Consider the following 27,418-nt stretch of genomic DNA (forward strand, 5'->3'; position numbering starts at 1 on the left):
CCACGCCCCCACCCCCACCTCGCCCCAGGTGCGGCCAGCCGGCCCCAGCTTCGTATCCTCTCCGCCCTCCACCACCTGCTCCTCCTCCACCTCCACCTCCACCACCTCGGCCACGCCCGGTTCCTCGTCCACCTCCACCACGGCTGCTGGTGCTGGTTGTGGTGCTGGTTTGGGACCCCTCGGCCGCCGCTTCCTTGCCAGGGACCACACTGGCCGCCTGCCCCTCCTCGCGCTTCCGCTTGCCCGTGCCGCTTCTCCTCCGGGTGCCCTTTTTCATCATGGTCGCTGCCGGCAGGCGTAGTGCTGTGCCCGCCTCCCTAAAAATATGAAGTAGTGGTAGTAGTAGTGGTGGTACGACGACGACGACGACGACGAGGGGGAGGTGCTGGTGCGGCAATGGGGTGCCCGACGCGTCCAGGAATAGAATAATCTGCTTCTGACCCGGGGCTTTCGCCTCCTTCTTCTTTCGTTCCAAGGGAAATACGGCGTTTACCGTTTATTTTCTCTCTCGCTTTCCCTTTCTGCCGCCAGGTTTTGAGAGAGCACTTTTTCTTTTTCAAATAATAATAATAAAAAATGGTGGGCGTGTGCGCGGGTGGTCACGGGGCTTGGGCGGCGTCGCGCTCGCGCGGTGGTGATGGGTCTGGGTCGACGTGCGCCTCCTCCTCCTCCTCCTCCGGTGGTGGTGGTGGTGGTTGTGGTGGTGGTGGTGATAGGGAGAGAGTGGGGAGCCGTCGCTGCAGTGGTGGCGACGAGGAGCGAGGAGGCGAGGGAGGGTGGGCCCCGTTTTCCGAGGAGGAGGAGGAGGAGGGAGAGGAGGCTGCAGTGGGGAAGAGGACGAGTGGGGCAGCGGGGCCTCGCTCGGCGCGCTTGGGAGACGGAAGGGGGACGCGTACGGCGACGAATAGGGAGAGCACTGCGGCGGCGGCGACGGCGACGACGACGACGAATAGGACGACAGGCGCTTCTCCAGGTCCTATGACACGAGAAATGGGTTCAGCTCCTCGTCATGCGTGCACAGACAGGAGTCCGGGGCGCAGCAACCACAAACAAAGGACTCGCGAGGCGTTGGTGGGGTGGGTGGGTGGGGTGGGACGTGTATCGAGAGGAGGAGGTACCTTGACGAGATGGAGCATGTTGTTGACGAGGTGGAGGGGCGAGGAGCCGGGGAGGGACGGGGAGGTTGACGAGGGCGAGGGGCTGGCAAGCGAGTCGGAGACGCTTTTATGTCGTCTGGCGGGAGTGGAGGCGGCGCCGGGCGAAGAGGAGGGCTGCTTGGTAAGCACACACGCAGCGTTGGCGGCGGAATCACCGGACGCAGGGACCAGTGGAACAGCCGACCGTGGTGGTGGTGATGATGATGACCGAGAGAGGAAGTCGCTCGCGGCTGCTTCGCCACTGAAGTGGAAAGTCTCGTGGTCGGGCCCCAGTGGCTCCGACTGCTCCTGCGCATCGAGCGCCTGCAGCTGCCCGCCCCACGCGTTACCTCTTTGCCGCGGTAAAGGCATTGGCGAGTGGGGGTGGGAGTGGGAGCGGGTACCTGCAAGGTGAGCTTGCCGATTTGTTGCGCACGCACGGCCAGCTCCGACTTTTGCTCTGCACGCCCACCCACCAGGTGAGCAGGCATCACCCCCTGTAAACCAAGGGAACACAGGAGGAGGGCACGCACGACACACACACACACACACACGCCACACGATGCACACACGATGCACACGCACACAGGAGACAGATGGTGCGGGGGGGGGGTACCGCTGATCTCCTCTTTGAGTCGCTGGATGAGCTCCTCAGTGCGGGAACGGGCTTCCTCGAGCTCGCTCTGCAGACAGGCGTTCTCTTCGATTGCCTTGTCCAGCTTCTCTCCCAAATCCGCCACGGATGCCGACGACTCTCTGTCCAGAGACAGCGCACAAGACCCGATCCGACCCGCGCGCTTCAGAAAAACGTGTGCTCACCGCGAGCGGAGCAGGGTACATACCTCTCCCTGCGGCCGAGGTCGTCGTTGTCCTGCTCCAGCTGCCGCTTCTTGACGCCGATGACTTTCAACTCGCTGCGCAGCGTCTCGGTTTCCGCCTGGCGATCGCACGCGTCAGTGTGGCCCGTGTGGGTCCGGGCGACCTGGAGAGAAGGGTCGTCGGGGGCGCTGTAAGGAGGTGCGCACCTGTTGTCGCTCCAGTTGCTTCGCATACTCCTCGGTCACACGGGCATGCTTGGCCTACCCCCCCCCACCGCCAGCAGCACCACCACCACCAGCAGCCAAGCCTTCGAATGAGCTGCCATATAGCATTGTGTGTTTGTATGTGTGTGTGTGTTTCGCCTTTCTTCCTGCCGGCAGCTGCCATTTGGTTGGGGGGGGAGCGAGGGGCCTGCGTACGAGGAGGTCTTCGTGTTGCAGTTTGAGAAGCGAGAGGGCGCGTGAGGTTTCGTCGTTCTTCTTTTCCGAGCGCTGTAGGTCTCGCTCCATTTCTTGCTCCAGAGCCTTGCTCGACTCCATGAATTCGGCAAAGCTGGCTTCCACCTCTTCCATCTCTTCCCGTCTCTCCTCGGCCTTGCTGCGCCACTCTGCCACTTCGGCCTGCAACGCCGCACATCGTTCCCGCCAGTACTCTTCGCCGTGGGGTCCAGCGTGCCCCTCTGCCTCGGGTTCCATCATGAGCATCCTCCGCCCCCCGCCACTCTTTTGTGTGTGGCGACAATCGTGGTGTTCGAGAAAACCACCTTTTCCGTGGCGTATTCTTTTTCTTGGTCTGGGCTTGGCGCCAAAATCTTTTGCCACCGGCGCAACTACCAAACTGCAACCTGGAGCGGCCGAGGAGAGCCGGGAACACTTTTCTATTATTTATTATTTATTATTATTCTCCTATATTGGTTCTTCCAGCGGCGCTATGTTCTCGTCTACCCCAGCGCTTGCTTCGTTCGCCGCGGAGGACGACCTGGTGTTGCTGCTCGGGGCCGCTCCCTCTCCTCTCCGTCACGCCCCCAGGGTCCGTTACAACAGCGCGCGCCCCGGTGGGACAGAGCACCACCACCACCACCAACGTAGCTCGTACCACCACCACCACCATCAATGGGCGCCGCCGCCGCCGCAAGTGGCCCAGCAGCAGCAGCAGGCTGCGTGGTTCTCGTCTCCGGTGAAGGTTCGACGCCCGGCCCTTGGCCCGCTCCTCCGTCGATGTACCAGGACCACCGCCACTGGTGGTGGCGCGGCCACGAGTACGCCGCGCGGACCCCTCTTCGCCCTCCCGCTTGCTTTGACGGGAAGACGGCACGACGTCGGAGGCATCAGTTCTCCTCCCCTCCTCCGGCCAGACTCCGCGAGCGAGGAGGAGCAGCAGCAGCACAACGACGACGACGGCGACGACGGCGAGGACAAGGAAAATCGGGACCCGTCCTCTCTCCCCCGCCGCCGCCACGCTGCTGCGGCCGCACCTCCCGACCGGAAGGTTCCTCCTCCTCCTTCTCCGGCGGCGGCGGCGGCTGCCGTGGCATCATCGGTGGTGTCTGTGCTCGCCGCCGGCGGGGGAGAGGAGGGGCACCGGACGGAAGCACACATGGATGAGGACTACGACGACGACGACGATGACGAAGAGGACGACGAAGAGGAGTCCAAGCAAGAGGACGACGAGGTGGAGGGGCCGGCGTGGGCTCTGCCGCCCGAGGTGTGGGTTCTGGTGTTCCAGCAGCTGCCGGCCCGCGACGTGTGCGCTTGCCGCCTCACCTGCACCCGCTGGCACGGCCTCGCCTCCGGTACATCCCGCCTGCGACGCTCTCTCTCTCTCTCTCCCTCGCTGCTGCTGCCTATGCAATGGCACACGGCATTGCACTGCTGCTGGTCATCCCCCGCCCCCTCCCCCCGGGATCATCCGGCGATCTCGCATATGCATATGGCGATCTTCATCAGAGGCTGAACTAACACGGCGGCGGCGGCGGCAATTACAGACGGGGTCGTGTGGCGCCACCTGTACGGGCGGGATTGGGGCCACCATCACCACCACCACCACGGGCAGACGCAGCACAGTGCCGACGGTTGCCTGCCCGCGAAGGCCGGCCTGTGGCGGGAAGCCTACCTACAGCGGTGGGTGGAGTCGGCCGCCACGGCAGCGGCGGAGCTCCACGACGCGGCCAACGCCGCCACGACGGCGTTGGCGTCGGAGGCGGGGCCGGGCAGCAGCGCTGACGTGGAGCGGACGAGCGGGCCAAAGCGGCCGCGGTGCTATGGGGGACACCACAGGCGAGGCGAGGGCCCGATCCTCCTTGGTCGGCGTCGCCAGCCGGCAGGGCCATGGGAGGACGCCGATCACCACCGCCGCCAAGAAGAGGAGGAAAGGGGCAGGCCGCGCCCGGCCAAGCGCAGCAAACCGCAGCGGCGCAACCACGACGACGAGGAAGAGCAGCAGCAGCAGCAGCAGCAGCAGCAGCAGCAGCAGCAGGCCGAGTGGCGGGAGGCCATGCTGCGGGCCTACTTTGCCGCCATCGACCGGGAGAGCCTGACTGAGGCCGATGAGTAGGACTTCCGACGGATATTTTAAAAAATAGTGATAGAATGTCTCGTAGGCACCACCACGCGGACTCTAGGCCAGCAGCGCGAGCCAGACGGCCTCATGCACGTGGCCGGCATTTGAGTGGAGGAACTGCTCTCTCACTCCGATTTGTGGCGCCGGCGGCTCGCTCGAGGCGGGGAGACATCTTCCTCCTCCTCCTCTCGGGCCTTCTGCTGGGCGACCCAGGCGTCCATGTCGGCCCAGCGCTCGTACAACCACTCGATGCGGCCTTCTCTCGTCGCGGGCATGTCCTTCCACGCAAAGCGCCACAGCTTGGCGTGGATGGTTTTGTTGTGCAGCCCTGAACACCAACATCGGGGGGGGGTCGTGTGTGTGTCGTGTGTGTCGTGTGTCGTTGGAGACGAGAGAACAGCCTCCCATATGAGAGAACAATCCCCCCCTCCGTCTAACCATCCAACAGCCTCCCCCCCCTGCAGCGCGGCGCGATAGGTGCAGCAAGCAGCTGCTGCTGGCCAGGAGGGGGGGCACGTACCGCCGTTGGCCAGCTCGAAGAAGTCCCGCGCATGCTCGAAACCGGAGTGGGCGCAAAGCAGGATGTCGGCCCCCTGCATGGGGTTGGGTGGCGCCAGGCAGGTTCAGCAACGCGCAGTCGCGTGGGTGTGGGTGGGGCACCGACCTTGGCTTCGTTCTTCTCGAAAAGGGCGAGCACGCCGCCCAGCCGCGGGGGCAGCGTCCACTTGAGGGCTTCGGCCCTCCGCAGCAGCTCGCGCGCCACCTCAAGCGCCTTTCCGTCGTCATCGCCGCCTGCTTGCTTCTGCTGTTTCTCCAACTTTTCCACGTTGGCCTGGCCGCCGTTGTTGGTTGGTTGGTTGGTTGGTTGGTTGTGGTGGTCGGGGGGGAGCAGGAGCTTAGCCGGGCGGGGCAGATTGGGTGTCGGGTGTCGGGTGGGTGTACCCGCAGCTTGTGGAGGATGTGCTCCCGCTTGGACTTGCTGAAGCGGGTGCCCTCGGGCCAGATGCAGGTCATGATGTTGGGCCGCACGGTGGTGCCGTCCTCCGACTGCTCCGGGTGGGCGTCGTCGAGCAGGCTGGTGAGGGCCTTGAGCTCGTCCGCCATGCCGGCGCCCGCCTCGCGCTCCAGGAAGAGGTTGGGGGTCCGGCTGCCCATGACGTCCAGCCCGGCGTCCCACAGCAGCGATTTCTTGACCACGTAGCGCATCCTGAACCGATCGGAGAAGAGGTACTGCACGTGCGCACCACCGCCGCCGCCGCCGCCCCAGAAACGGGTCAGTGTCATGAGGACGATGGCTGCTGCTGCTGCTGCTGCTGCTGCTGCTGCTGCTGAAGTGATGATGATGTTGATGATGATGGCGGTCATGCTGGTGATGGGGAGTGATGGGTGAGGAGTGGTGGGTGCCTGGGGCAGGAGAGTGTCAGCGAAGCTGTTGTGGCGGATGAGGGTGAGGTAGGTGGCGCCGGGAGTGACGAGGTGTGCGCCGTCGAGGTGCTGGCGGCAGCCCAGGAGGCGGAGGGCGGCGGCGGTGAGGAGGTAGTGGCCCCACCAGTGCTGGTGGGTGTAGCACCACTGCCGCCAGCGCCGGCTCGCGGGACCCAGGCAGCCGAGGGCGAGGCCCGCCACGTAGCCGCCCAGCCCGAACACCCACACGGCCGCCATCTCCGCCGCGAGGTAGGCCACGAAGAACAGCAGCACGCGCGCCAGCGGCTGCTGCCGCCGATAGCGAGAGCCACGCGCGCTGTCGCAGGCCACGGCCACGGGCAGCAGCAGCAGGGCCAGCGGGACCGCCACCACGAACAGCACCGTGAACAGCGGGATCGTAATGGCACGCCGCCCCCACTTCTCGCCCCACTTGCCCCACTCCGACTGCCGCGCCGAGTTGTAGTTGCCTGCTCGCACCCACCCACCCAACGCACCCACCCACCCAAAGGGTCACCGACTCGGCCCCATCGCGCCCAACTCACCACGAGAGTGCTTCTGCTTGCCCTCCCCCACTACATGCTATTTGTACTTGACTCTCATAATCATAACAATAACAATAATAATAACAACAAAATGAGAGAGCGTCGGGTTTGGTGCCGGAAGCACTGGGGGGGGGGCAAAAGAGAAGACGGCAAAAAAGAAAGAAGGAAGGAAAGGGAGGAGCGTGTGTACCGTAGGGCCAGGCAGAACCGATGCGCGGCTCTTCGCTGTTGCCTACCACGCTGAAGCTCCACAGCCCCACCATGCCGACCGCTGCTCGCACTCCGCTGCTTCAGTTCCCCTCCGCCAACCTCCTGACCGCCGTGTGTCGACATGTCGACACTCATACTCCAGCACAAAAACAATATAAATTGTTTCTGCGAAAGCAGGTGGGAGGAAGAGCAAACAGGCCTTTTTTTTGTTCCATCCACAGCAGCTACGTAAAAATACAACAAGCCCCTTTCGCGGTAATGGAGGCACCCCACGAGGAGGAGGCCAAGAAGGTCCCCCCCAAGGACACCATGGAGGAGGAGCAAGAGGCGCAAGAAGCCGGCCAGCTGCTCAAAATCGACGCCAAGGGTCGACCCTTTGATGCGGCACTGTTTGGCGAGACGGTGGTCAAGGGCTTTGAGAAGATGTACAACAACCCACTGCTGAGCGACATCAGCCTGGTGGTGGGTCTGGAGAAGCTGCCGGCCCACCGCATGGTCCTCTGCGCGTGGAGTGACACCTTTCGCTCCATGCTCGAGAACAAGGACTGGGCCGAGTCCTCCCTGCACGACCTCCCCATCCACCTCGACGACCCCGAGGACCAGCTCCACTTTAAGAACATGCACGTGTCCCCACCTGCTCCCCTCCCCTGCTCCCTGCCCACGCGCACTTTCCTCACACACAGAGGACGATTTGCACCTTACCCCCCCCCCGCTAGTAAGACACAAGAACCACAGTATTCTACGAATACCAATACCAATACTACTACGATTAATAATAATAACAATAATACCAATACTACGAATAATATATGGCGCCCACGCGTGGCTTGCCTCCGCGCGGTGTCAACCACCGCCACCGCCACCAAAGGGGGGGGGAGTGACAGTGCCCAAGTTCTGGGCGCGCACGAACGAACGTGCCTTACGCATGTTGTTGGGCGGCTGGGCGGGGGTGCTTATGTTGTGTGCAGGCTGCGCTACATGTACACGGGCTCGATCGACTTTGTCTCGGGCGACAACATCATCCCGCTCATTCGCTTGTCGGACTACTACGGCATCCTTTCCCTCAAGGTGCGCGTGCGCCCCTCGCCTTCTCCTTCCCTGCGCGCACGTGTGCGCCAGGACCGCGGCTGTGTCCACAGCAGCCTTCTCCGCCGTGACCACGTGGCATGCACTTAACGCTGCCCGCCGCCGCCGCCACAGGAAATTTGCGGCGACCTGTTGGGCGAGCAGATCAACGAGGACAATCTCTTCTTCCTCCTCGACATCGTGGAGCAGTTCGATTGCAGGCGCCTCAATGCCCACTGCGGAGAGTTCCTCGCGGAGCACTTTGGCGACATGTGGACCGAGCTCCCCGAGCGCCTGATGGGCCTCAAGGTCGACACCTGGGCCGAGATGCTCAAGAGCAACGAGCTCCACATACGGTACTGGCATCCCATCCCCCCTCCCCCATCTCCCATCCCCATCTCCCCATCTCCCATCTCCCATCTCCCATCTCCCATCCCCCATCTCCCATCTCCCATCCCCCATCCCCCATCCCCCATCCCCCATCAAAAAAACCCCCATCCCCCATCCCCCATCCCCCATCCCCATCCCCCATCTCCCATCCCCCATCCCCCATCTCCCATCTCCCATCCCATGCATGTGCCCTCCCCCTCCTTCCTCTCTCTCTCTCTCTCTCGCTCGGCTGGCCTGGCCTGACCTCACCTTGGGGACCCTTGGGGGGGCTGCGCACACAGATCGGAGGAGGAGCTCTACGAGGCCGTCATCAGCTATGCCAATCAGGTACCCACGGGCGCGCGGAGCCCCCTCCCCCGTCTACTCCTTCCTGCCCTATCCACCCCTTGGGTGTGGTGTGGCACTCAAATGCAGATCTCCTAACATTTCTTCCTCTGTCCATCACACATCCCTCCTCCCTCCCCGCTCGTGCCCCGCCCCCAACGACGTTGAACCACACCTCCAGTTTAAGGCGGAGCCCCAAATGCGAGACAAGGCGCTCACCACGCTGCTCCCGCTCATCCGCTTCCCGTATCTTCGCCCTCGCTTCCTCGTGCAACAGGTGGAGACCGACAAGTCAGTCATGCACCTCCCCATCGTCCACAGCCTCCTCTACGAGGCCTACCGCTTCCGCATGTACCCCGCGGCGCACACCACCTTCCGCACCGAGGCCCGCAGAGGTACACCACACACGCGCGCGCGACACTACATACACAATCGTCAGCTGCACACACACACGCACACACACACCTCTCTCTCTCTCCACCGATGTCCTTCGCCCCAAGAGCCAACAGCGCGAGTCCTTGGCTCACTGCAACGCTGCTCTTCTCTTCTTTTTCCTCGGTGCAGGCTTCCAACGGTTTGACAGGGACCACTGCTCGTCGGCGATGCAGCTGAGCGACGACGAGCTGAAGGCCACGCTCTCCAATTCCTCCGGCTGGAACAACGTGCGCTGCGTATGTCCGTTGTCGCCCTCGTACAACTACGTCGAGTTCAAGGCGGACAACGGACCTAACATGATGATCGGCATCGTCGACGGTGATTGCGGCCGTAATGCCTACGCTGGCCAGTTCAGCAACGGGTACTGTGCCTCCTCGCCCTCTTCCCCCACCCCTCTCTCTTCTCTCTCTCTCTCTCTTCTCTCTTTCTCTCTCTTTTCTCGATGTACATGTAGAAATGCCGGGGATCGGGGAGGCGACTGACGGTGCACGTCGTACGATGCGGCACACAGGTGGACGTACTATTCGCAGGGCGGGCTGTACCATGCCGGCGGCACTCCGGCGACGGGCGCACGCTATTCGCCAGGAGACACGATCGGAGTGGAAGTGGATTTTGCGTCGAGCGACGGCAAGATCAACTTCTACCGCAACGGCCAGCTCTCGGTGAGCCTCACGGGCATCCCCAAGGAGAGCACCAACCTCTACCCGGTGGTGTGCTGCAGCGCCATGGGCGATGCGGTCTCCATCGTCGTGGGCGCCGTCTCTCCGGCCGACGAAAAGGCCGGCAAGAAGAGGTCCAGCTCAGCCGCCAAGAAAGCCCGCGCGGTCGCACCCGCGCCTGCTCACCCCGGCTACGATGACCCACACCCAGGCACGACACAACGCATGCCAAAACACAAACCAACCCGACCTTCACGCTTTCGTGCCCCCCCCCCCACATTTTGCCGTGCAGTGATCGCACGACTTTTTTAACCCCGTCACCGTCGTGGCGGTGTGTGCGTGGTGCAGATGACCTGGCGACGGACGACGGCGACTTCTAACGCGTTGACCCGGATCCAAGGCCAGGGCGTACCTGTGTGCGGACGGGGGAAAGAAAGAAGGAAAGAAAGCGTTCTCATTTTCCTATTTTTTTTAAAATGCAACCACTGCTTTTTCTTTTTCTTTTTTTCGAGGAGCTGTCACAGCTGAAGACCCACCGCTACGTGGTGGAGCCCAGTCACGCCCACAACAACGACGACGAGGAGGAAGGAGGTTGACCATGTTGTCATCTAAGCTTGAGGGGACTGCAGGCGAGGGAGGAGCACCAACGGCGGGGTGGACGGAGGTGCGGTGGCGGGTGAGGGCGCCCTCGGCGGGGGAGGGCCAGGTGGTGTGCGTGGTGGGGAGCAGCGAGGTGCTCGGGGCGTGGAACCACGACGCCGCTCTCGAGCTGGCGCGCGAGGAGGGCAAGCCCGACGCCTGGTGGGGCCGCGCTCGCCTGGCCCGCGGGGTCGAGTGCCGCTACAAATACTTCATACGGGAGGGGGCCGCCATCGCCAAGTGGGAGAGCTGGCGGGAGAACCGACGCCTGGTGCCCCTCGGCGTCGAGCTCTTCGTCGATGACGGCCGATTTGGCGTCGAGAAGACTTCCCCCTCTTCCTCTCCCTCGCCCTCCTCGCCCTCTCCCCCCAGCAGTAGCAGCAGCAGCAGCGACGTTTGGGAGGACCACGGCTGGCTCGTTTCCGACATCCAGGTGCGTGCCCCCCCCCCCAAATACCTTCCCGTGGGGTTCTTCTCTTCTCACCCCCCAATGGCCCAATGCCGCTCCTTCCACCACCTCCACCGCGCAGCTCCGTATCACGCTGGGGGCCAAGAGCTTGGAGCACCACTCCAAGCCGCGCACGCCTCCTGTGGAGCTGCGTGACTCACAACTGCGGCCCCACAAGCTGGTCTTCTCCTCCAAGGACGTACGTGCGGGGGAGAAATCGAGACAAGGCTTTGTCCCCGGCCGGGGCCAATGCCGCACTGCTAACGCTACCTGCCTGCGCCTCCACGTTGGTCGTGCAGCCGAACATCGTCGCCAAATCGGTCTTTCTTGACGACGACGCTCGCGATGAGCTCAAGGAGCACACCTTCCACACGGGAGGCTTCTCTTCTCTCCATCTCTACGTCGATTTCTTCGTGGCCGGCTCTACGTGCGTCACGCACGCACGCACGCATGCACAACACGCATTCTCTCCTTCCAAATATCCTGCGTGGCCTCTCAATGTGCGGCGATGCACGGGCGTTCTAACTTCACAAGGGGCTAAAATGGCGGGCATGTGAGTGCAGAACCAAGGTCGGTCGCGCCATCATCACGCCTGCGTTGTTGCGTGACTTGATCGGCACAGCCGCCATTCCCATCGTTTCTCCTGGTAACCACCACCACGCCACCACGCCACCACTCGCACGCTCTCGCTATGGGGACCAGGGCTGGCCGTGCGTATGTTCATGCCCGTGCTTGCGTGCAACGACGCGCTTCCTTGTCCCGCGTGCACAGAGCTGGAGGAGGTCGGCATATTCGCGTTCGAGTATCTCATTGTGAAGCCCTTTGAGCACGAGAACCTCAGCGACGTGTTGGCCCGCACCTACTGGAGTACGCGCCTGTTCACCTCCTCCTCCCCTCTTTGGCTGCCGCTTCGGGCCAGCCCTCTATGAAGGTGTCAAATGACAAGGGAGAGCGTAGAGCCGGTGCATGCGCTCCACCCCGCCTGACTTGTGTTCTGCTTCCCCACCTCCTTTGTCTGTACTCAGAGTCGACCAAGTTCGTGGACGTGGGTCACCGGGGCTGCGGCGCTAATCGAGCGGTGTCCAAGAGCGGCAAGAAGACCGTCGTCAGTACGCCTTCCTCTCTCTCTCTCTCTCTCTCGAGGTGTCTGTAGATCGAGACCTGCTCCTGCTCCTGCTGCAGCCTAGCGGAGAGAGAGAGAGAGAGAGAGAGAGAGAGAGAGGGATCTCATATGTTTGCCCTTTCCATGTGCCACCACGCCTTCCATGCACGTGACTTGTGGCGTGGGCGATGGCTTGGTCTGCGCAGGCGAGAACACGCTCCTTTCCTTCGTGCGGGCGGGCCAGCTGGGGCGAGGTGCTGTCGAATTCGATGTGCAGCTTTCCAAGGACGGCGTGCCGGTGGTGTGTGCCTCCTTTCTTCTTCTGTGGCGGCGACGGCGTGATGAGGCTCTTCGTCCAAGTGTGAATCGTGTCTCACGTGCTCGCTCGGCCAGATCTTTCACGACTTTCTCGTTCCGGTCGATGAGAGGGGCCACTACAAGGTGCCCGTGTACTCTCTCACACTCCAGAAGTTCAAGGAGCTGGCCAAGTGCAGGTTGCTTCCCCTCTCTCCACCGACGAGCAGCAGCAGCAGCAGTAGCATGAATGTCAAGAGGAGGAACTTAAGCTCTACGTGGTGCACCCTTGTGCTCTCTGCGCTTGTGCCGCGTCCAGCCACTCCTGGAGCAAAGATGCTTCGGGCGCCGTGCCCTACCCGGCTCGTAAGGGCGGACAGCACAGCAGCAGCAAGGCCAAACAGGTGGAGCCCAGCGAGGAACCGACTCTCTTCCCCTCGGCAGCAGAAAAGCACAAACTCATGCGGAAGAGGAACAGCCTCGGCCACGTCTACCATGAGGGAGACGAAAACAGGCCCCACACCCCTCTCCAGGGTACGTACGCCAATATTCTTATTTTGTTTTCTTCTTCTTCTTCTTCTCATTTTCTTATTCTATACAACGAGACACATACCCCCCAACCTACCCTCGAGAGGATCCGGCAAAGCTAACTCCCTCTCTGATGGTCCGATGTCTTTGTTGGGTATTACCATTACTATTATTATTATTATTATTATTTCTCTTTGGGTGCGCTGTTGGCAGATTCATTCGCCACGTTGGAAGAGGTGTTCGACATCGTGCCGCTTTCCACGGGCTTCAACATCGAAATCAAGTACCCCACCATCGAGCAACTCGCCAAGGGGAAAGTCGCCCTCTACCCCGAACGCAACCAGATCGTCGATGCTGTCCTCAAGGTGCCCCTCTCCCTCTCCCTCCCTGACAGCCTTCCGCACACCCTCACGCACATACACACCAGGTGGTGTTCGACCATGCCAAGCGCGATCGCTCGATTATCTACTTCAGCTCCTTTGATGCTGACGTGTGCACCATGCTCAGTCTCAAGCGTACAAGCCTGCTCTCTGCCGAACATTGCTGTCTCACGGTCATCCACCGCTCAACTGTGTCTCGTGGGTGTGGGTGGGTGTGGGTGGGTGTGCGCGCGTGCGTGTGCGTGTGCGTGTGTGTGTGTGTCGTGTATGTAGAGCCACGCTATCCAGTGTTCTTCTTGACGCAGGGAGGATCCAAGCTGTGCCTTGATCATCGGCGAAACTCCGTGCCGCAAGCCATCCGGTTTGCCAAGTCGGGTAGGTTCTCGGTGTGCTGCCCTTCCCCCTCTCCCGCCGCTGACAAGACCCTCCTCTCCGCTTGCCAGTCAACCTGCTGGGACTGGTGGTGGAGGTACAGCCACTGTTGAACGCTCCCGAACTCATTAAACTGGTCAAGTCTTCGGGCCTTCTTTTGGCCACATACGGCAGCCCCAAGTACGCGTCCCCCTTCTTTTCTTGCCAAGCAAAGCTTGCGACCCGGGCCAACGCAATCCGACAACGCACAACGCGACGTGCAGCAACGAGCAGGAGTACGTGCGGCTGCAGGAAGAAATGGGAGTCGATGCAGTCATCTCGGACCACCTCATTGTGCCGCGACACAAGGACGCCAGCGAGTGAGAGGTGTGGCTCGCGTGGCCGGCAGCGGTTCCGCCACTTTTCTTGCCCCCGAGGGCAATTACCGGGGGGGGGGCAATACAGGAGGCCGACGCCTTTCTTTTTCTTTTTGCCTTCTCTTTTGTTGTTGTTGTTCTCTCGTCGGCACCTCTCCGCGCAGCTCGGCAATTTGAATCCAGATCTCTCCCAAGATGCAAAGCAAGGATCACTCCATTCCCAAGATCGGGTCCATGGCGGAGGACAAGGTGGCGGCCGAAGTGGCCGAGTACGTGCGCTTCCACAACGACGACAAGGAGGACCGCACGGCCGAGCGCAAGGGCAAGTACGCGGCCATGGTCAACGCCTACTACAACCTGGCCACCGACTTTTATGAGTGGGGCTGGGGTCAGTCCTTCCACTTTGCCGTGCAGGCCTACACCGAGTCCTTCCAGACCTCCATCGTGCGCCACGAGCACTACCTCGCCCTCCGCCTCCGTACCTACCCACTCTCCCTCGCAGCTTTTTCTTCTTCTTCTTCTCCTTCGTTCTACTTCTTAATTCGAATTGGGCTGCCAATTGACGGCGGACGTGTCGTGCTTCGCGGCATTACTATTGGAATTGGGCCTCTCCACACTGGATGCAGAGTTGGAGAAGGGATGGCGGGTGCTTGACGTGGGTTGCGGAGTGGGTGGCCCTGCCCGCAACATCGCCCACTTCGCCAAGTGCAACGTGACGGGCCTCAACAACAACCAATACCAGGTGCTCCCCCCACCCACGCGATCACCACCATGGCGCCTGCGCCTGAGTGAGTGAGTGAGTGGTCACTGGCGCCCACCGCAAAACTCAGCGCGAGCGTATGGCGGGTGGCGGCGGCGGGTCTACGGTTGTGTGAGCAGGTGGACCGCGCCACGGCGCTCTCGACAAGGCAGGGCCTGAGGGACTCCACCAACTTCGTCAAGGGCGACTTCATGAAGCAGCCCTTCGAGGACAACACCTTCGATGCGGTCTACCAGATCGAGGCGACGGCTCATGCCCCCGACAAGGTGGGCTGCTACAAAGGTAGGCGGGCGTCCTCATGATGCGAACTTGGCAGCACGTGGCACACGACACACGGACGTGCCTGCAACCCCCCCCCCACTCCCCTCTGAGCATTCATCCTGCGGCAGAAATCTTCCGCGTGCTGAAGCCGGGCCAGCTGTTCGGCGGATACGAGTGGTGCCTCACCGACAAGTACGACCCCTCCAATCCTCAGCACCGTCAGATCAAAAAGGTACGTTTACACGTCATGCCACTCCATTCCGTCCACCGTCTTCTTTGCTTCCTCCATTGCCATTGCTATTGACATGGCACACTGCCATCCTCCGCCCACCACCCACCCACCACCAGGGAATTGAGGAGGGAGATGGCCTTCCCGATATCGCCACCTGCAACGAGGTGGTGGAGGCGCTTAAGGAGGCCGGCTTCGAAATCGTTGAGGCTTTCGACGCGTACCGTCCTCGCTGCCCTTGAGCTCTCTCTGTGTCGTGCCACGTGCCACGTGCCACGTGCGTGTGTCGTGTGTGTCGTGTGTCGTGTGTTCAATAAGTTGACCGCAAACGGGCCTCTGTGCATCATCGTCGTCACGCAGAGCACACTTGCACCGCCCCGATTTCGATTACCCGTGGTTCTACTACCTCACCCCGGGCTACAATCGTCCCTCTCGCTTCCAGGTACTATTATTATTATTATGCGCCAACGTCACGGCATTCACATTCGCGAAGGAGACCCCCACCCCGCTGCCATAACACGTATTCTATTTCTCTCTCACACACACACCTTCCCCATTTGGCGCCAGTTCACGCCCGCGGGCAAGTACCTTACCAAGAAGGTCCTTGGTCTCGCAGAGAAGCTGCACATCGTGCCCGCCGGCACCAACGGCGTTTCGGGTTTCCTGATGACCGGTACATGGCTCGCCCGTCTTTCTTTTGCGCCCGAGTTTTGGTTGGGGTTGGAAAGCTCACCCCAAACGACTCTGCTCGGGAAATGCCTGCAGCCGCGGAGGCCCTGTCGGCAGGAGGAGAGCAGGACCTGTTCACTCCTATGTTCTTCCACCTTGCGCGCAAGCCCTTGGACAACTGACGACAGCCTCACCAACCTGCCCACTGTTTTGTCCCCACGTCTTCGTCGCTGGGCCTTGCTTGTCAGACAACAGATTCCTCTTTTCGTCGGTCCGTGCGGCCCCTCACGGACTAGTGCTTTCTATGCTAATTATTGTCTTGATGCCCAGCAAGTATCACAACCGCACAGCACTGGCCTCGGAGTGTGGCGAGGGTACGTCAGTTACCGCGGGACGCTTTGATTTGGTTGCCTGCCACCGAGAGCACAGCTTCTTGTGTGCCTTTCCCTGCCATGAAATTATTAGTATTGTTTATTATTATTATTAGTGAGCGCACTTTGGCCAGTAAAGGAGGGAAGAGGGAGTACCAATGTCCGCTTCCACCCGCTCAAAGGCCGACAGGGATGCTGTCATGTTGGCGGACAAGAAATGGAGCTCCTCAGCTGAAAGCTGCACTCGCCGCCGCCAGCCTCGTTAGCTGACGCTCGTATCCTCGTTCAAGCCAATCGCTACCGGCAGCGCAAGGGGGGGGGGCTTGGTGGACGTGCACGCATGAATGACGCGAGGTAGGTACCGTTTCCCCAAGCTTCTTCAGGGCGGTCAGGATCTCGAGAGCTTGCTGCGTGTAGGCGTCTGATGACAACTTGCCCAGTTTCAGGTCCCTCTGTACGCGTACATGAACCACATCACAGCAAGCAAGGGCATGCGGGCGGCCACGCAACACGTCAACACCAGCCCTGCCAAAAGCGGTAAAAGGGGCGCGCGTGCCTTGAGTGCATCTAGCCGGCCACGGAGCTGACCGGGCTGCTTCTTGGCGAAAAGGCCAATGACCTCGGGCGTATGAAAGGCCTCGCTCACAGCTGCTTGGATGGCCTGAAAGAATGACGCCACGAGGTGCTCACGGCGTCAGTCACCACGCCCCGCCCCGCAGCCCGCCCGCAACTGCGAAAGAAGGAGGAGGAGGAGGAGGAGGCTAAAAACTGCTGGCCTGGGGAGGCAGCTGTTGTTGTAGAGGGCTCGTACCAGCTGTATGGAACCGAGATCATTGACGAGGGAGAGGTCACCAGCGGCAGTCTTGCGCAAGAAGGCCTGAAACTCGCGCATCTGCTGGAGAGTCTCTTCCTTGGTCTCGCGATACTCATCGGGCTCCATCTCTTCACGCAGCTCCTCCAAGTCCTGCAGCTGCGTGATAAGTCGATTGAGCTGGTCTTGAATGTTGGTGCGCAACTTGGCCGTTTCGTCCTTGCCCCGTGACGCCATCCTGTCCTGATCTCTCTCTGCTGATGATGCCGCAATAAAAATGTCTTATTGATTTCAATAATATAAACATGAGAAATGCAGCGGGAAAAGTTGCTACCCCACACCAAAGCCGGCACAAACAGGCAGGCAAGACCAGATCAAAATAACTCTCGATGGCGAGTAGCGTGGACCAAGTGTTTGAATTAATCACCAAGAACGTAGCAGCCGATCCGGGCCTTGTCAAAAGGGTGGGCGGTGTGTACCACTTTGACATCGATGGCAAGGTGTGGACCGTAGACCTGAAGAATGGCAACGGCAGCGTCAAGTCGGGCAAGGACGGCAAGGCTGATTGCACCATTACCATCAAGGGCGACGACTTCCTCAGCCTGGCTTCTGGTATGTACATTAAGGATATCTCTCGACCGTTCCTCTGGCGTTATGCATACGGCTCAATTTGTTGGTGTGTTGTGCGCAGGCAAGCTCAATGGCCAAACCGCGTTCATGCAGGGCAAGCTTAAGCTTGGCGGCAGCATCCTTTTACCCCCCCCCCTACACAACTCAGAACCCATCCTCTTTGGCACAGGCGTTTCTTCTTTCGTTGCTTCCTTAACGTGGGGAGACATGGGCTTGGCCATGAAACTTGGGCAACTCTTCGAAAACAAGAGTGGCGCTGCGCCTCAGCAGCAAGCCAGCAGCGGTGCCATCGAGGTCGCGTTCAACGAGATTCAGAAGAACATCTCTGCCGGTACCCGCCCTTCCGCCTATTATTCCCTTCTGTCTTGTTGACTTCATGACATCGCCATGTTGTCAGATCTGAGCCTTGTGAACAAGATCAATGGTGTCTATCAGTTTGACATCACCCTTGCGTCAGGCGACGTTCAAAAGTGGGCTGTTGACCTCAAGACTGGCACGTGTACCTCGCGTGATGCGTCTTGGGCAAAAAAGAGCTCATCGTTTTTTTTTCAACTTAGCTCCTGGCAGCGTGTCCAAGGGTGCGCCGCCCAAGGCTGATTGTACCCTCGCCCTCAAGGAGGAAGACTTTGTGTACGCTAACTCTCCTACACACACACACACACACTGCTGCGCCGGCCACTAACCACCACCTCCTGATTCTCCTCCAAAAGGAACATGCTCACTGGCAAAGCGGATGGCCAGAGCCTCTTCATGCAGGGCAAGCTCAAGATGACTGGCAGTACCTCTCCACAAACCTCGCCTCCTCTTGTTCTGTTCTGCGTCCCTTGCTGACATTGTTGCTCCTTACTGCAGACATGGGACTTGCCATGAAGCTTGGTCAAGTGGTGGCCAACAAGCAGCCTAAGCAAGCCAAGCTCTAAATCCCCAACGCCTTGCCTCCAAGCTCGTCATGGATGAGAGCTGAACGGAGAGAGCGCCTTCAAGACGTGCATAATAAAGGTTACCATGACTTTGTTAGGGCTTGCTCGCGAAGGCGGCGGAGTTTAGACTTGGAATTTCAAGTCACCGCCACACGAGAAAAATGATTACGAGCTGCTCTGTGAGCTCATGCGCTCGCAAAATAGTCAAAATGCGCCTCAGAGAACGGGCTTCAAGATGTGATGGGATTCAGCCCTCTAGGATGCCTCATTGGGCCGTAGTACGAGCTCTGCGTTTTTAAAGTCATTTTTTTTGCGGCCATCACCACACAAGCAAGATCGCCCTTTTTCTCGCTTGCTCTGTTAGCTCGTGGCATCGCGTTTCGTTCAGAATGCGCTCCAGAGGACGGGCTTCAAGATGTCATAGGACTCGGCCCTGTAGGATGCTTCATTGGGCTGCTAAGACGCAACCAACAGCACTCGATTTCTCGCTTGCTCTGTAAGCTCCTGACCTCGCGTTTCGTTCAAAATGCGTCCCAGAGAATGGGCTACCAGATGCGATAGGACTCATCCCTCTAGGATGCTCTCATGGGGGGGGGCTCTGTAAGCTCTCTTATTTTTGGCCCCAAAAAAATCAAGACATATGAAGAACTACTCCTCAGTCCCGTAGAGACTCTCCAGCTGCGAAAGGCGGAGGGCCGATCACTGACAACGCATCGTAGGGCTCTGAGTCGTGCGGCATCTTGTAGCCCGTGGTCTAGACCACGGTCTAACTTGGTCTGAAAAATTATTGGCAAGCTGCCAGCTACCAAGGCAAGCGAGCATACAGCCGCGCTTCGCTTGGAAATGAGCATTATCCGCGGATGTGGCCGACAGATGACAACCTCGCGCTGATGCCGCGACTACCCGCGGAGACTCAAGTGACAGGACCAACGTGTGGCACCAGGCCAGAGACGAGCAAGAGATCATCACTGCGGTTAATCTGATGGAAGTCGCGGACGGCGACTCATCTACATTGGCTGGGGATGCAACGACAACGCGTAAAATTAGTGGAACTTCACCGGCGGCATCCGCGGACAAGACTCAACTCCAAAAACTTCGTGGAGAGCTTGAATAAACCTAGCTGTACAGTCCTCACTCTGCTCACCCATGAAGGCCCAGTGCCTGCACTGCGATAGGCACCTTTGCCGTCTGTGTAGCTTTCAAAACAAGTGAGTTGTCCTGAATCTATAATTGGCTTCCCGGGCTCGTGAGCAACTTCTGACAAAATAAAATAGAGGAGAACTTGAATAAACCTAGCAGAACGACAAGCTGTTGTTGTTTGAGTGGCTACGAGTAGAAAACTAGTTCTACGAAGTAAACTAGTGCTTCGAGTTAACCTAGGGGGATGTAACGAAAACGCGTAACACTCGTTAAACGCGTTTAACTCGTTTAACTAGTAAAACACTGATTAAACTCGTTTAACGACCTGCCCACTCGTTGAACGTGTGGGCCACTCATGAAACGAGTGGAGAATGTGTGAAACGAGTAGCAAACGCGTGAAACGAGTAGAGCGTGTGAAACGAGTAAAAACCGCGTGGAACGAGTAAAACATGCGTAAATAACTAGTAAAACGAGTAAATAACGAGTTAAAGGAGTAAAAAAACGCGTAAAAAACGAGTAAAATGACCACAAACCACCGGTGGCAACACTGATTAAACGCGTTAAACTAGCTAAACGCGTTTAACGAGTGTTATGAGTTTTCGTTGCATTTCCCAAGGCGGACAGCGCACCATAGCGCCCTGAATCGTGCGGCATCTTGTAGCCCATGGTCTAATTGGTCTGGACAATGATTAGCGGGCTGCCAGCTACCAAGGCAAGCGAGAAAACCGATGCGCTTTGTTCGGTCGAGTGGTTCAAGGCTTCAGGGTGTGAGGAACAGCGCACCGTAGCGCCCTGAATCGTGCGGCATCTTGTAGCCCATGGTCTAATTAGTCTGGAAAATTATTGGCAGGCCGCGTACTGTCAAGGCAACTATAGTGCGCTCGCTTGTGTGCTGTCGAAAAAACTGCATGGCCAGTTTCCAAGTCAAAATTCCGGCGAGGCGCCTGGCGGCCAATGCGGCATCCTACAGGGCCGAGTCCTATCACATCTTGAAGCCCGTCCTCTGGAGCGCATTTTGAACGAAACGCAAGGCCACGAGCTAGCAGAGCAAGCGAGAAAAAGGGCGATCTTGCTTGTGTGGTGATGGCCGCAAAAAAAATGACTTTAAAAACGCAGAGCTCGTACGGTTACAAAGCAAGTGAGGAAAGGAGAAATCTTGCTTGTCTGGCTTACGGCTCTGTTTCATGGTACCACAATAGTCCCAACAATGCCGAAAATGGTCCCTAATAGTCCCCTAATAGTCCCCACATGATCCCCTTAATGATGGCAAAAATGGTCCCAAAATGGTTCCAAAATAGTCCCATTACAGTGGCAAAATGATCCCAAAACAGTCCCAAAACAGTCCCAAAACAATCCCAACATGATCCCAAAATGGTCCCAAAACAGTCTCAAAACAGTCCCAAAATGATCCCAAAATGATCCCAAAATGATCCCAATATGGTCCCAAAATGGTCCCAACATAGTCCCAAAATGATCCCAAAACAGTCCTGAAATGGTCCCAAAAAGGTCCCAAAACAGTCCCAAAATGATCCCAAAATGATCCCAAAATGATCCCAATATGGTCCCAAAATGGTCCCAACATAGTCCCAAAATGATCCCAAAACAGTCCTGAAATGGTCCCAAAAAAGGTCCCAAAACAATCCCAAAATGATCCCAAAATGATCCCAAAATGATCCCAATATGGTCCCAAAATGGTCCCAACATAGTCCCAAAATGATCCCAAAACAGTCCTGAAATGGTCCCAAAAAGGTCCCAAAACAGTCCCTTGCCAAACCACAGAACCAATGTGCTGGAAATGGCAGCTCTTCTCAACCTCCTTGCCAATGAGAATAGCCCCTGGCAGCTTCTGCATCTCATCTCAGGGAGCATAGCTTGGGATTTGCATGAGTGACCTGGAGATGTTTGATGCACTTGTGGAGGTCCTTCTGGTCAGATTTGGTCTTGTTGTGTGTTGTTGCTGGTTTGAAAGGTCAGGGATTTCCTCTTCCCTTTAGCCTTCGCTTTATGTTTCTCCTTTTCTAAAGCTTTCTCCTCTGTCTCCTTTCAAAGCCTCTCTTGCAACTCTGGGATAACATCAATGTCAATGTCTGGATTGCTGAGGATCAGAAGAAGTTCCTCCTTGTCACAGGTGATGTGATGATCCTAAGATGAGGAAAGCAAGCAATTAGATTAGCATATAATGACTGCAACTCATTGTTTCCATGTATGTGATAAAAATGATGGAGCATTAATTTGACGACAAATTTATTGTGTACATATATGCCTTAAAAGAACTATTGGCATACAAATTCTCAAGGTTGATGTTGCGGAACTTCTTCATGATGCCTGTGTAGTTGTGCAGATTTTCTTGTAGTTTCCTCTGTTCTGCCTTGTTGAGCTTCTCATGAATTGGTGTTTGAAAATGTGTAATTTTTTGTTGCATACACATACTTGAGGAAATGTACCATTGAGCTGATGAGCCAGTTGGTTTGCTTGCCTTGTGTAGTGGTCCAGAACTTGTTGGTGCACAGGGTGTTGCAGTGCTGGAAGTCCTCCCACTCATCCTTGTGAAGGCAGCCTTGTTGTGCATGTGGTTCTGGCCCCATGTGGACATGAATGTCATCTTCTGAGACCTTGTTCTGGATATGGAGAAATGGTATGAGTTGGAGCAGGGAATAAAAACGTACCTTAGATAGCAAAATGTACATTGGTCATACAACACCACTTGAAATAACACCTTGCAGTCTGAATGTGATGATTGTTGATGATGCAGTATTCAGGCATGCCATCTTTGAGGACAATGTCAAATGCAATCATTGATTGCCATCAATGATGCAGTACTCAGGCATCCCATCTTTGAGGATGCACTGAGAGGGAGGCAGCTCTTGAACAAGCAGATGCTCCATTGTCAGAACGCCAGTTTTGTCTGGTTCTTCTCCACCTCTGCCACACTTGTGAAGTAATTCTGAAGTGGAAGACACAAGAATCCATGAAATCACATTACTTTCATTAAACCAACTGCACTATTGATGTACCATGCACATGTTTTGAAGGTTGCTGAGGTTCTTCTTCTTGAGGTCACTCTCCTTCCACTTCTTCCACTCTGGTTGCTTGACCATCCACTTGGCAAGCTCAGAATGCTGCTTGTGGACTGGGTAAGGTTGTTGCTCATGTTGTTGTGTGTAGGAAGGTAGGTATGTCAAGTACATTCACAGCTTGATGATGTTCATGTTGCCCTGGATGATGGTTTGTGCTCTGATCTGACCTCTCCTTAAAGCATTGTCAACTCTGTTGTTGCCCAGGACAACTGGGCAATGAGTGATTGATCATCAACACTCCACCTGGGTGCCTTGATTGGAGCCACCTCTTTAAGTTTCCAAATTGGCCCAAGGCAACACCAGCAGGAGACAGCAGAGTGACCAGGACCCTTGCAGAAGGTACAGATGTTCAGGGATGAATGTCTCTGTCAGAGTTTTCTACTTCTACAAAACTCCTGAGTATCAAACCAACACCTGTGATAATCTTTTGTAGCATTGTTTCTTTTCTTTTTCTTATTCTTCTATCAATACAACGCACCTCCTCGTCTCTTGTCACAGCTATCCCTACTCATCAGGTTATGGGCCCACACTTCCCACAACAATGAGCACTACTCTTCCCATCTTAAAATCTTCTGAAGGATACACTCTCTGGTTTACCCAGATTTGAGTGTATCTGTGAGCAAAAGAACTCTGGTCACTCTGTGACCCCGGCGCAACCAAAACTCCACTGCCATCTTCTTCATCTTCGCCACCCTCAGCCTCAGATTTAAAGAAGGAAGGAAAGGAGAAGTTAGAAGAGTCTGATGTTCCACCACCTACTACCAACAGGAAAAGCAGCAAGGCCCTTGGGATAATCACCATGTCCCTGGGGCCAAACATCATTCACATCTTGGATGATTTCAACAACCCTCAAGAACTCATGATTGAACTTTGATGGCAATTCATGCCTAACCAGAAGTCAAGGCTTGCAGTGAAGACACGCAAGCTCACATCAATTCAGCTCAAGACCAGCAAAGAACTCACCAGTTACTTCGCCCACTTCAACTCCATCATCGCCAAGCTCAATTCAAACCCACAATTCACCATTCCCAAAGGGGTTCATGAGACTCTTCTACTCAAAGGGCTTTCACTGGACTACAAAACAGTTGCTACCGTCATTGGCATGACCAACAACACCAGCAACATCAGCACTCAGGGCATGCTCTGTCAACACAAATCTGAGCTACAAGCTAGGAAGCAGGCAAAGAAAGAGCAGGCCATTCTCTTCACTGCAGCACAGCAATCCATCCAGGCGCTGTTGTCATCTTCACTGCCAGTCGCCCCATCAAAGCCACATTGAGGCAATCATGGCAGTGGGGGACGTAATTGAAGTGCAAACAAGAATCCTGACCCACTACCAGAGAAGAACAGCGCTGACAAGCCAGCCACGCAGTGCAGCAAGTGCAGTGCCAATCATGGCCACAAACGCTGCCCCAAGAGCAAACGCACACTGGTCACCACTGAGGACCCTAGTCACAAGTACTTCACACTTACCACTACCACCAATAAACACTGGATCACCAACTCTGGAGCCTCCAGCAACTTCACCTACCAACACTCCACTCTCCATGACTTCATTGTGACTGACAGGATCAAGCATGTCTTTCTCAGCAACAACACACAGTGTCACATTCTCAGCAGTTGCTTAAGCCTGGCGAGGTCATCCACTCTGATCTCTCTGGTTGCTTCAGTGTTTCCACAAGGGGCAGTGCTGAGTATTATGTGACCTTCATCAATGAGGCCACTTGACACGCCTCTGTGTACCTCCTTGAGCGCAAGAGTGAGGCCATTGAGGCCTTCAAGGCCTACTTGGCCACGTCACCTCATGCCACCCAGTGCCACTCTCTGGTTATGGACCAGGGAGGTGAGTATCTTTCTAAGAGATTCTGCAAGCTGCTCAACAAGCATGGCATATTGCATGACACCATGGCCTCTCACTCTCCTGAGCTGAATGGCATCTCCAAGCACTTCAACCTGACTATCATGGTCATGGTGTGTGCTCTTCTTGCCAACAGCCACCTTCTGTGTTTCATGTGGGATGAAGCCCTATGTGTGGTGATGCATATATGCAACTGTCTTCCCACCTGCTCTAAGGGTGATTGAACGCCACATGAACTGTGGACTGGTGTCCCTCCAACATATGAGCACCTTCATCTATTTGGCTGCTGGGCTCATGTCCTTTGTCCTGCCAGCCTTTGCACCAAGCTGGACAATCACTCTCTACCAGCCATCTACCTTGGCCCAGCTCACAACAATGCACACCACCATCATCTGTGGATCCCAGACACTGACTCCATCATCAAATCCCATGATGTTGTCTTCATGGAGATGTAGCTCAAGCCCCTTGCCCACCATCCGCACAAGACCACCAGCAAAAGGACTTCCAGGGGCACATGAAAGATCAATTTCAGAAACTCCTCACAGACAACACAATTCCCACACTCATTGCTGACGATGACCACAACAATGACAACAAGGATGATCCTATCATTGGTCTTGAAGACCAGGCTCTGGATCTTGGGACACATGGCGACTACAACATTGTCCATGACACCGACTGGACGCCCAACAACCCCAATGAACAGAGCATTCTTCAAACTTGTCAGCCCATTCCTTGTTGAGTGAAAAAGCCCATCTCATACACCAGCTCTGCCAAGGAGTGTAAGCATGCATTCATGATCTCTGTCAATGGTTCACCCACCATAATCACCCCCAAGTCCTTCAAGGACACAATGAACCTACCCCACCAGGCAAACTGGCTTCAGGCCGCTGAAGAAGAGTTCCAGTCAATCATCCAAAACAAGACATTCGACTGGTTCCAGGTCAGAAGGCAATCAAGGCCAGGTGGGTCTTTCAACTCAAGACCCTCACTGACAGCACCCCAGAGCGCTTCAAGGCACACTGGGTGGCAAAGGGGTTCTCACAGATCCCATACATTGATTTCAATGAGACTTTTGCTCCTGTAGTCCAGCTTGAGAACTTCCAGCTCATGCTCACAATCACCAATGCATGGAACCTTGAGATCCATCAAATGGATGTTGAATCAGCCTTTCTTCAGGCCCTGATCACTGAAGAGATCTATGTTGAACAACTGGAGGGTTTCCATTCAAAAGAACATCCAAACTATGTCTGCCAGCTTCAAAAAAGTCTCTACAGGATCAAACAAGTGCCATTCAAGTGGAATAGGGAGTTGGATACTCACCTACTAGCCAACCACTTCAAACCAACTGGACCCCTGCATCTACATGCGCAAACACGACAGTCAGCTCACATTCAGCACTGTCTATGTCAACGACTTCACTATTCTCTCAAGGCCAGAACAACTTGCTGACATTAAGTGCATGCTCTCTGACAAGTTTCAGTGCAAGGATCTCAGTGAAGTGTGATCTGTTCTTGGCTACGAAATCCTCTGGGACTGTGAAGCTGGAACTCTCAATCTTTGTCAATGGGGGCAAATAGACAAGTATCTCTTGGCCTTCTACCTAACAGACTGCAAGTCCATCAGAACGCCCATGGTCACTGGTCTCCATCTACCATGGCCAGAAGAGACATCAGCAGAGGGACTCAAGTTGCTGTATCACCACCTCATTGCCCAACTCCTCTATCTGGGCCAAGTCATGTGACCTGACATCCTCTTTGCAGCCCATTACCTCTCCAGTTTTGTTAATGGCTACACCATCAAGCACTGGACTGCCGCCAAGCATGTTCTCTGATACCTTCATGGCACATGCAACTACGTCATTCACTATAACTGTGACAACATTGAGCCTTCTGCAAGTGACCTTCTCCTGACCTACCACACTGATGTGGACTGGGCTGGAGATGTCCATGACTGACACTCCACTTTGGCCTACCTCGTCACATTCACAAGGGGGCCAATTGCATGGTCTTGTGTGAAGCAAGGATCAATAGCAACGTCAACTACTGAAGCTGAACTCAATGCTATCCACTACTGCATCAACCAATTTCTCTACATGTGAAAGATCTTTGATGCCATCAAATTCCAATCAAATGTGACACTGGTCATCTACAATGACAACCAGTTGGCCCTGGCAATTATCAAATCCAGCCAAACCAACTTCCACAGCATGAAGAAACACTACAACATCAAGTTGAAACGAATGATTGAGATCTTCAAGTCCAGTGTACTCCAAATCAACTACATGCCCAGCAACATCATGGTCACCAACATGCTCACCAAGGCACTAGGCCCCATGAAGCTACTTGATTTGCTATGATGATCCAGCCTCGTTATCCCAGACTCAGTCTAAGGGGGTGTTGGAGTTTTCAACTTCTATGAAACTCCTGAGTATCAAACTGTCACCTGTGATAATCTTTTGTAGCATTGTTTCTTTTCTTTTTCTTATTCTTCTATCAATACAATGCACCTCCTCATCTCTTGTCACAGCTATCCCTACTCATCAGTCTCACCTTGATGTGGGGTTTCCCTTGTTGGGCGGTTGGGTACCTGAGTTGGAGAGAAAGGCAGTGTCCTGCTGGCTGGGATTACATGGATACTCTTTGAACTGGAAGTACCTCCACTGACACTACAGCTTGGGCCAGCACATGGATAGCCTCTCTATGGATGGGTCCCTATTCCTTCCTCAACCTCTGTCCCTCTGACTATCCCCTTCCTCTTCTCCCAGCTCAGCTCAATACCACCATCCTCAATCATACTCTGCCCTCACTGAGCTCAACAATGCCCAGGCCATGAAGAAATCCTACCAGGATCTTGTCTCTCTCTCTTCAATAGACCACCCAGAGCAGCTCACCAGTGACCCATTTGGCTGGGTTTATTGGTACAAACATGCTCAGAATTATCTTCTCTCTGCCCTGGAGCCATTGGATCAGCCCATCAATGCTTCCATCAGTCTCACTGGAAGTGCTA

At 56.4% G+C, this 27,418-nt stretch overlaps 9 protein-coding genes across 9 annotated transcripts in view; 5 read left to right on the plus strand and 4 right to left on the minus strand.

Annotated features, from left to right (window-relative positions):
- The window catches only part of ACA1_237810 (uncharacterized protein), a gene marked incomplete at both ends in the record, with an annotated part of 1,946 nt that extends 1,666 nt beyond the window's left edge, over positions 1 to 280 (minus strand). Inside the window, one exon of the mRNA XM_004335253.1 lies at positions 5 to 280. Within this exon, the coding sequence (XP_004335301.1) occupies positions 5 to 280 (276 nt within the window). The remainder of the gene's footprint in view (positions 1 to 4) is intronic.
- Positions 281 to 556: 276 nt separating this feature from the next.
- On the minus strand, positions 557 to 2,659 carry ACA1_237820 (uncharacterized protein; the record flags this gene model as incomplete). Its single annotated transcript, XM_004335254.1, has 9 exons — positions 557 to 737; positions 840 to 976; positions 1,119 to 1,233; positions 1,366 to 1,460; positions 1,541 to 1,596; positions 1,753 to 1,892; positions 1,979 to 2,118; positions 2,162 to 2,215; positions 2,375 to 2,659. The coding sequence occupies 9 exons, from the start codon at positions 2,657 to 2,659 to the stop codon at positions 557 to 559; spliced, it is 1,203 nt and encodes a 400-aa protein (XP_004335302.1).
- A 513-nt stretch (positions 2,660 to 3,172) lies between these two features.
- ACA1_237830 (F-box domain containing protein) lies at positions 3,173 to 4,508 on the plus strand (the record flags this gene model as incomplete). The annotated part of the gene is made up of 3 exons (XM_004335255.1): positions 3,173 to 3,213; positions 3,263 to 3,747; positions 3,940 to 4,508. 3 exons carry the CDS (start codon positions 3,173 to 3,175, stop codon positions 4,506 to 4,508), a joined length of 1,095 nt encoding a protein of 364 aa, XP_004335303.1.
- A 131-nt stretch (positions 4,509 to 4,639) lies between these two features.
- Positions 4,640 to 6,744, minus strand: ACA1_237840 (uncharacterized protein; the record flags this gene model as incomplete). The annotated part of the gene is made up of 5 exons (XM_004335256.1): positions 4,640 to 4,842; positions 5,035 to 5,107; positions 5,179 to 5,346; positions 5,457 to 6,406; positions 6,672 to 6,744. The coding sequence occupies 5 exons, from the start codon at positions 6,742 to 6,744 to the stop codon at positions 4,640 to 4,642; spliced, it is 1,467 nt and encodes a 488-aa protein (XP_004335304.1).
- Positions 6,745 to 6,949: 205 nt separating this feature from the next.
- ACA1_237850 (BTB/POZ domain containing protein) lies at positions 6,950 to 9,944 on the plus strand (the record flags this gene model as incomplete). The annotated part of the gene is made up of 8 exons (XM_004335257.1): positions 6,950 to 7,317; positions 7,660 to 7,759; positions 7,892 to 8,112; positions 8,428 to 8,473; positions 8,652 to 8,865; positions 9,035 to 9,266; positions 9,417 to 9,775; positions 9,913 to 9,944. 8 exons carry the CDS (start codon positions 6,950 to 6,952, stop codon positions 9,942 to 9,944), a joined length of 1,572 nt encoding a protein of 523 aa, XP_004335305.1.
- Positions 9,945 to 10,162: 218 nt separating this feature from the next.
- ACA1_237860 (glycerophosphodiester phosphodiesterase family protein) lies at positions 10,163 to 13,690 on the plus strand (the record flags this gene model as incomplete). Its single annotated transcript, XM_004335258.1, has 13 exons — positions 10,163 to 10,636; positions 10,734 to 10,850; positions 10,951 to 11,078; positions 11,215 to 11,297; positions 11,423 to 11,518; positions 11,677 to 11,760; positions 11,960 to 12,054; positions 12,147 to 12,247; positions 12,367 to 12,581; positions 12,789 to 12,940; positions 13,261 to 13,341; positions 13,431 to 13,507; positions 13,537 to 13,690. The coding sequence occupies 13 exons, from the start codon at positions 10,163 to 10,165 to the stop codon at positions 13,688 to 13,690; spliced, it is 1,857 nt and encodes a 618-aa protein (XP_004335306.1).
- Positions 13,691 to 13,878: 188 nt separating this feature from the next.
- ACA1_237870 (sterol 24C-methyltransferase) lies at positions 13,879 to 15,784 on the plus strand (the record flags this gene model as incomplete). The annotated part of the gene is made up of 8 exons (XM_004335259.1): positions 13,879 to 14,161; positions 14,310 to 14,425; positions 14,563 to 14,725; positions 14,833 to 14,936; positions 15,053 to 15,153; positions 15,294 to 15,375; positions 15,501 to 15,606; positions 15,699 to 15,784. 8 exons carry the CDS (start codon positions 13,879 to 13,881, stop codon positions 15,782 to 15,784), a joined length of 1,041 nt encoding a protein of 346 aa, XP_004335307.1.
- A 197-nt stretch (positions 15,785 to 15,981) lies between these two features.
- Positions 15,982 to 17,021, minus strand: ACA1_237880 (leucine zipper and CTNNBIP1 domain containing, putative; the record flags this gene model as incomplete). The annotated part of the gene is made up of 5 exons (XM_004335260.1): positions 15,982 to 16,049; positions 16,130 to 16,211; positions 16,336 to 16,425; positions 16,494 to 16,634; positions 16,785 to 17,021. The coding sequence occupies 5 exons, from the start codon at positions 17,019 to 17,021 to the stop codon at positions 15,982 to 15,984; spliced, it is 618 nt and encodes a 205-aa protein (XP_004335308.1).
- A 152-nt stretch (positions 17,022 to 17,173) lies between these two features.
- On the plus strand, positions 17,174 to 18,334 carry ACA1_237890 (SCP2 sterol transfer family protein; the record flags this gene model as incomplete). Its single annotated transcript, XM_004335261.1, has 7 exons — positions 17,174 to 17,396; positions 17,476 to 17,529; positions 17,620 to 17,745; positions 17,812 to 17,913; positions 17,972 to 18,044; positions 18,125 to 18,192; positions 18,267 to 18,334. 7 exons carry the CDS (start codon positions 17,174 to 17,176, stop codon positions 18,332 to 18,334), a joined length of 714 nt encoding a protein of 237 aa, XP_004335309.1.
- Between the last annotated feature and the right edge of the window lie 9,084 nt (positions 18,335 to 27,418).

This window comes from Acanthamoeba castellanii (assembly GCF_000313135.1).
Source record: "Acanthamoeba castellanii str. Neff unplaced genomic scaffold scf7180000084763, whole genome shotgun sequence".
Lineage (NCBI taxonomy): Eukaryota > Discosea > Longamoebia > Acanthamoebidae > Acanthamoeba > Acanthamoeba castellanii.